The sequence below is a fragment of the Arvicanthis niloticus genome, chromosome 23 (genome assembly GCF_011762505.2).
Source record: "Arvicanthis niloticus isolate mArvNil1 chromosome 23, mArvNil1.pat.X, whole genome shotgun sequence".
Lineage (NCBI taxonomy): Eukaryota > Metazoa > Chordata > Mammalia > Rodentia > Muridae > Arvicanthis > Arvicanthis niloticus.
Window position 1 is genome coordinate 14,609,208 of NC_133430.1, and position 8,272 is coordinate 14,617,479.

At 47.8% G+C, this 8,272-nt stretch overlaps 1 protein-coding gene across 1 annotated transcript; it reads right to left on the bottom strand.

Moving 5' to 3' along the window:
* Positions 1-4,598: 4,598 nt before the first annotated feature.
* Positions 4,599-6,362, bottom strand: LOC143436622 (developmental pluripotency-associated protein 2-like). The gene is made up of 2 exons (XM_076920891.1): positions 5,405-6,362; positions 4,599-4,873 (listed from the first exon to the last, which is right to left on the bottom strand). The coding sequence occupies exons 1-2, from the start codon at positions 6,024-6,026 to the stop codon at positions 4,599-4,601; spliced, it is 897 nt and encodes a 298-aa protein (XP_076777006.1). The 5' UTR covers positions 6,027-6,362.
* Between the last annotated feature and the right edge of the window lie 1,910 nt (positions 6,363-8,272).

Below are 8,272 nucleotides of genomic sequence, written 5' to 3' on the forward strand. Positions count from 1 at the left end.
AAACTGAAGCACAGAGAAGCTTAGTCATTTCCCCATGACACACAGCTAGACATTATGGTATTCCAGGTTTCCTGATGCCACAGGGACAACCAACCTTCACCAAGCTGAGAGTCTGTTCCCGAGGTTTCACAGTGGTGGTGAGCAGGTGGATGATAAGATAAGACTCTAGGTGCTTTAAAGAGGGCTCCCAAAAGGGCCTGGGACAGGGATGTGAGCTCTGCTCTAAGATCAGAGGTATTTCTGCTCAGATGGAAGAGTGTCCTGTGACTCAGATGCCCAGTGACCGCACAGCTCTGAGAGGAAGCCTCCTCAGTAGAGCATTGCAGTTCCCACAGGAGAGAATCCCTACCTGAGCTGAGGAGCTGAGGAAACTCATCCCCACTCCTTCTCTTCCCTTCTCTTTATTGCTTCTGTTCTTCCTTGATTCTTCCAATGAGAGAGTCACATCAGGCAGGAATCTCATGAAAGCGATTTATTGGAGGGTCCAAGCTGTGGAAGGATAAATTTAAGGATGGCTGCCCTCTGCTCCAGAGAACAGACAGCAGGGAATCAGACAAAGGAGAAGTGCTTATATTGAATTTCTGAGGGGGCAGCACTTCTCAGGGCAGACATTTCCAGAGTGAGGATTGGTGGGATTTCAAGTCCTAAGCTTGAGTGTGCTCAGGGATTGGTGGGTTTTCCTGTTCAGGAACTGGTGGGTGTTTTTCACCCCCCTTTTCCTGCGTCAGGCTCACAGGTTAGGCTGGGAAGTCCTTCCTGTCCACAGCCTGGTTTTACTGAATGCCATCTCTGCAGGGCTGCAAAAGGGGTGTCAGGAGGTGAAGAAGAGGTACAGCCAGTGTGGACAGTTCCTGAGGGGCAGCTCTTGCAGTGGTGTTTCACAGAAGCTGTAGGCTGAGGCAGGAAAGACAGTCTCGCCACTGTGGACCGCTCCTCATGCTGGCAGTAGTTTGATACAACTCCTGACGGGCAGCTCCCACTGAGGCAGGAAATGTAATGAGCCACTGTGAACAGTTCTGCAGCTTCTGTGGTGGCTGCAGGCTGAGAAGATGTGATCTGCCATTTTGGACAGCCCCTCTGGGGCAGTTTACTGTGGCTGCCATTGGCTAGAGCAGGAAGGAGGAGCCTGTAGTGCTTTGATTGCTTCAGTTGTGCACCAGCTTTGTGGTGCACAGCTCAGAGACTACAAGGGGAGGGTGCAAAGTTGGTCAGATGACCAGAGAGAATATTTTAAGCAGAGCAAAGAACATTGGCTGATATTCTAAGAATCTGAGATAAGCTCGGTTTAGAAAACTGGCATCACAGACACTGGATGGCAAAGAGCCTGGCCCTGTGAGATTCTCCAAGGACTCAGAGCCACAGGGAGCTTTGCAGGGGTTGATCACTGTCCCTGCTTGTGAATATAACCATGTTTGGCTACATTGCAGAGAGATGGGCAGGGCTGGGGTGATGGGGACTGTCATTGAGGGCAGTTTTAATGGACATCAGGACACATTTGGAGAGAAGCGGGTATGATTCAACTCAAAGGGTAAGCCAGATCAGTACCCAGAGATAGAAGGAGAGGAGACCAAGGTTCATTTGTGTGGAGTGGGGACATCTATGGAGAATCCTGTGAGCCTGAAAACGCAGTCAGAGGCTTCAGACAGAGGCAAAGGCATCCAGGTTGAGACACACCTGAGCCTCAAGGAACCTAAGAACACACATTGACAGGTGGACCTGTGGTCAGCAGAGAATCACACACACAGGATTCCCTTCCCTAGCTAGCACTGAGATACCACACCATTAAGACCTTGGAGAGAGCTAAGAATGGGGGCCATCTATTGAACGCAGCCAAGTGTCCCCATAATGACAATGTGCCTGTCACTTGGGGCCCTGAGCTAACCACATGCACTCCATGAATATTGACATGATCCAGCTGGATCCTCCATCCTTCCTGCTCTGAGACCAGGAATCTAAGGAGCCTGGTGATGAATACATCCAATGCTTCCTGTGAGCTGGGTCTGGAACTTGTAGCCAAAGTGTGAATCCACCTCTCATAAGAGTCTAGAACCTAGATATTAGGGTTTACTTCTCCTCATTTCCTGTCTCTTGGTCACCAGATTGCCTTGTTGATGAACCCTCTACAACACTTGTCCCTCCAGGTGATGCGTGGTTGTCACAGCCTACAGGGCTGGAATTCAAAGGCTTCCTGTGCAGCAGTAGGAATGGAGAATGCTGCAGTCTTTGGAGAGGTTGATGCAGCAATCACACTGTAGGCAGGTACTCAGAGGAACAGGAAGCAAGGACATGGCAGGCACTGCAGCCAGCGTCCGCCATGCTTCTTCATAGTTAGCAAAGGGCTTGTGACTCAAGTGTCCTCCTGTCGCGCCCAACTCGACCAGCAAGGAAGACTCAACACCGGAGCTCTTTCTCAAGCAGTTTATTCAGGAACCTTGTATCTTCTTCTGACTCGGGGAAAGCCGGCCCATAGGCTAAATACTCCTGGAGCAAACTATGTGGCAGCAGCAGATAGGCACACATAAGGGACGCAGCACAAACCACCAGCCTTGTCCATATTAGGACTTGTTTTTCTTTGAGAGCACTCGCCATCGGGCAGGCGGGAGGTGGAAGCCAGCACCATCTTTACGGTGCGGCACATCACAGCTCTCCTCATCCCTCAACTGATGCACAGACAAGCAGAGCTTGCTCAGGTCATATACTATTATTCCATCAGACAAATGAGAGTGGTGCCATTTCCTGCTGCCTTGTGTGTGAGCCTGCCAATATGCTCACAGGGAAAGAGCCAGACACAGTAGTACCTGTGTCATGTGACCCATAGACATGTGATATTTAGAACAGGGGAATTCATGAATATAAAGGATCTTCTAATGGTTGTCAGGAGCTATGGGGAGGGAAGGCTGGGGGGACTCATCAATGGGTATAAAGTCTGTGCAGCAGTGACTAACATAGCTTGAAACTAGACACTGGAAATCTGGGCCAGGCAGGAATGAAGTGTGAGCCCTGACTGGAGGTTCTCTGAGCTTTAAGGATGTGAAAGGGCTGGGCAGCAGAGGAAAGGGCCAGCTGCTCGTTGTGAAGTTTGTGTGTGTTGCTGGGACATGGGGAGGATAATACAACATGATATAGGGACCGAACGCCATTGTCCACTAGAGCCTTGGGAGTGGGGGTCAGAGCTCCTCTGTCATCCCCGGGCCTGCTGAGACAGCCTGGTCTAGCTGCAGTCTCTCCTTGCCACTTCCCTGGCTTTAACCTATCACTGTGAGGCGAAATTAGTATCAATATTAATCAATTTAGTATCATCTCATCCTCTCCTGCATTTTGAACCAAGGAGGAAATACCTGAAAGTAGTTTAAGGTCAGTAGGGCAACCTAGTGAGGTGCTGTGTCAAAACAAAAAAGTAAGAAGAGGGCTGTGCCCATAGATGCACACACACACACACATTCATAAACACACTGACACACATTAACACCTGCTCAAGAATGACTCTTTAGTAATAAATATTCTGAGTATATGTCAGGCTATGACTTCAAACTTATATGTACACACACACACATGTTTGTGTCTGTAGGTGTGTGTATATACTTGCATGTATATACACACATACATATACTTGTGTGAATATGTGTCTCTGTATCTATATATATAGACACACAAACGTGTGTGTGTGTGTGTGTGTATCCTGTATGTTGAAAGAGGACAGATATGTTGATGGGTGTAAGGAGGTTCAGGTCCTTCTAGTCTTGCACAGGTTTGTTTTGAACAAGGGCATTTGGCCTTGAACTTAAGCCATTCGAGTTGCTACAAGCAGAACATAAAGGAAGAAATAAATACAGGACTGTCATAGCAAACCCACATGTTTCCCAGAGAAGTGACTGAGGCTGCTGGAACTCAGGTAGACTGCCTAGGGATGTCAGCAGGAAGAACAGGAAGAGCAGGACCCCTGGCTCACAGACTTCTCCCTGTCCTTAGTCACCAGGTCACTTCTACTCCATCCCTGGCCCCAAGCCAGCTGAGGAAGAACCAGTTTTTGTTTTTTCCTCAAAAAAACAAAACAAAACAAAACAAAACAAAACAAAACTATTTAAGCCGGGCAGTGATGGCACACACCTTTAATCCCAGAACTTGGGAGGCAGAGGCAGGCAGATTTGCGTGGGTTCCACAGGACAGCCAGGGCTACACAGAGAAACCCTGCCTCGGGGAAAAAAAAAAAACTATTTAAAAAAGTACTTTCTGCTTTGTTAATTTGAAACTGCTCCCAACTCCCCCCTAAAAAAAAACTATGAAAAGAAAAAAAAAGCCCAGTAAAATAAACCCACTAAAACAAAATCATTTCTCAGCTAGCTAAGCATTTAGCAAATCCAGCACAAGACCATGAGGAGATGCTACAGGTGGTAAGATTAGAGTGATGGATGCTGACTTGTCTGCAGATTCTCTGCTCTGCCAGAAGAGACAGGAGGAGGGGCTTCTGAAGACTGATGTCCAGGTTTTTTTTTTTTTTTTTTTTTTTTTTTTTTTTTTTTTTGCCATTATAGGGATCACAGAATGTTTTCCTTTGCTTCTTCCATTCCCTTCAGATCAAAGTAAAACTGTGATATTGTCTAAGGTGGCATATTTGGAGGTATGGCATTTTCCTTTGCACGGCTTCTAATTTTAAAGTTTCTCATGATCTTCTTGTTGCTGTGAACACATTCCGGACATAGCAAATTATCTTCTACTCCTGGTTCTGGGATAACACAGGATGGTAACAGGAAGAGAAAATTCATCCTTTGGGGAGTGTCTGGAACCCAGGTTTGACCAGCATAAAATTGCAGGCGAATCCAGCCTTTCTTATCTGCAGGGCACTTCCTGCCATGGACAACACACCATCTGAATCTGAAGAGCCCCATACTCGGGAGACCCTTCCTCAAGCCTCCGGAATCGCGACCCCCCCAAAATCACAAGAAACCATACCTGGATGCAATCAGCAGAGGTTTATTAGGGGAGGAGCCGGCGGTCAAAAACGACATGCTCTTTAGCTCCAAGAGCAGGGTTTTTGGCCACGTGTGGTGGGTTAAAGGGTCTTTTATAGCATGGGGTGGGGGGAGGAAGGCATTTTCGCGCGCTTACACATGATTGGATATTTCAAACATCAGCAACTTGCAGAACTGGCAGAACTTGTAGAAACTCGGACCTCCCAGAAAAGGGAGGGAGAGAGAAGTAAACACCAGATAGCCCATTACTCAGTTGGGCTTGTTTGGACTTGTCTGGGCACGCCCTTGCATGCCTTTATTTTTTTGTCACCCTGCCCCTGCAGGAGCTTAATATTTTTATTATGACTATATTTAACAAATTGTTGGTGGTCTTTGCTGACCATGAATTTTTGTTATTGTTACAATGCTGCTTTCAAATTTTGTTCTCACAAATCCAGTGGTTTCTGGCAGAAAGGCCTCCACATTAGAGAGAAGAGGACATCGATTCGCAGACATGGACAGAGAAGCTCTCCTGGCAATTCTCAACCAGGCTGCAAGTGTGGAAACGTTAGGTGAAGATACAATTTCCAGGATACCGCTCTCCTGCTTCTGACTTTTGCTGCTGCTGGGAGGCCCGATTCCTCTGAAGACTATCTTAGATTTCTTGGGACCCAGCTTCAGTCTGGCCTCACGAGATGTGTTAGGAATATAACATTCTTGTTTAGCATATGAATGCTTCTGAAGTCTCAAATAAACCTCAACTTTCTTGCCATCTGTACTCAAGTTAAGATAACGACACCACTCCCGAAGCTCGTTCCGGGACACATTATTAATAGGAGGCAGAGTGAGTGGAGGAGCCGTGCTCGGTATGGTTCTTGTCGGGTGTTTGATTCCCTCATACCTCACCAGAGAACGGGCTGGTGGTTTGTGGTCTATGACTGAGGAAACATTTGATTCTGTAGGATATTCTGTGGTTGACTCCTCAGTAAATGGGACCAGCGTTAGAACCACACTTTCTTCATCCACATCTCCCTCAGACTGGTTCTGGTTGTAAGCCTCCAGGCCGAAGCATGACATTTTCAAGCAGGCTTGGGAGACAACAAAGGCAGCAGGTAAATGGATGCCGACTTCTTTTATAGGTAAATGACTCCTTCTACTTCCTGTCTTCCTGTCGCCCAGTTGAGCGCTTTCCCCTCCTCCTATCTCCACCCTCTTCTCTTTGACAGCGATTTTATCAGTTCTCTTGGTCTCAGTAGATAATCAAAGCTGAGTTCCTGAGTAAATCAAAAGCCGGCCTCACCTCCTCCTTTTTTAAATTTAGACTTTTGAGCTTGTCACACTGGCAAATGTCGGTAGGACATGTTTTAAGAGCCGTGGAGCTCCCTAGAGACAAGGCAGCTCAGTTCCAGGAATGAGCAGCAGGCGTCCACAATGTGTTTGCAGAAAGAGAAACCAGAAGAGGCTGGCTTTCTGCATTTTCTACTGGCTCAGGATGTGTGTGTGACTAAATATAACCTTCATGTCATCCTGGAACAAAGGGGAGTCAAGAAGAGAAACTGAGGCTCAAGGGCATTAAACAGCAAATAAGAGGTTGTTTTGACATTTACCCTGACCACTAATCATGTTCCAAAAGGACCCTGCTCCCCAGCTGTCATCTGAAAGGACAGGGCAGGGCTCTGTCCTCAACTTACTTGTGCTCCGGACTCTGAGCCATGTGAAGCCTCCACTCAACCTCTGTCCATGCAGAAGTCTAGCTTCCCATAGCCTCTCTGTGGACAAACCTGTGTCAGGGTCTTGCTGACCTGGTGAGTGTTTTTAGCTCATTTGAAGTTTCTGGATAACATTCACTTAAAGGAAATGAGGATCCATGGGTGCCCAGCTAGCTGATTAGTACACAGTCCACCACAACTCACACTCCTGTACACACACACACACACACACAGAGAGAGAGAGAGAGAGAGAGAGAGAGAGAGAGAGAGAGAGAGATATTCAAAACTACCCATGCTCTCCAGCAGCATAACAAAGGGAGTGGAAGGAGGGAACAGTGATGCAGGATCACCTCCTGCTGCAAACCCCCAGCATGAGCCCACACCCTGTGAAGCCCCTCCCTCTTCCCTTCTTCTACACTTCTCAGCAGAGATGATTCTCCTCAGAGCAGTCTGCTGGAGCTCCTCACCTCACATGCCTCTGTTCTCTTCTGTCAAGGTATATTTATCTGCATTGACGCTTAGAGCTCTGGTCTGTTCTCCATCACCTCCAATACTAGAACAGATGTCAAGATGCTACCAGGAAGATGCAGCCTACCATGCCTCCTGTCCTGACTGTTGAGGACCCATGTAAGGAGGGGCTCAGTGGGGGAACTAAACAGCTTTTTACTAGTTTTTGGTACACAGGGCAGGTTCAGCTCAAGTTCAGATATTTGGGGACCTTGGAGAATGCATTGTCGACAACCAGAAGAACCCTTACAAATGAGTCACAGGGAAATAACGGAAATAAGACTGGATAGAAATCTTGACACTAGATGGCCTGTCATCAGCCTGGCTGCACAGCAGCTACCAAAGCCTACAATCTCCATATGTCTGTCCCCACCTCCTAGACCCAGCAGCTATGGTCCATCATCCATCCTCTGCATACAGGTCAGATCAGGATACAGAGCAGCAGTGAATGAAGGAAGGTATGAATATGTGAATGAATTCAGAAATATGTTTCTGAGGAGCTTGTGAATGTTAATATAGTAAGAATGAAGCCGTCCTTCCGGTCTGGGCCAGAGCACTGAGCAGACCTTGGGTGGCAGCTCTGCCCCCAACATCCAAGAACCCAGAGGAAGCAGGGATCCCAGGCTCGAACTCAGGCAGTGTCCTAGGTAAGCAGACAGCAGGGCCCGCCCTAAACAGGGAGTAACTGGGAACCAAAAGGACCCAGGAAGTCACTCCTGGCCTGGAACACTGGTTCCTTCCGATCTGGGCCAGAGCACTAAGCAGATCTTGTGTGGCAGCTCTGTCCCCAACCTCCAAGAACCCAGAGGAAGCAGGGATCCCAGGCGCTCTAACTTGGACAGTGTCTTAGAAACTAGTTCTCAGATCTGAGGCCTAGATCAGACCTCTGCCAGGTCTGCTGTTGTGTGGACCCCGGATTCCACCTGAGACATACTGGAAGGTCCACTCAATCCAGATCCACAGAGGAACAAATGAACTCAGAGCTTCAGACAACATATCCTGAGATATTCTAGAGGAGACACTGCACCCAGAACAGCAGACACCTAGCTGGACTACTACCTTGGAGGCACCATATCCTGAGGCATCCTAGAGGTACCACTGTAATCA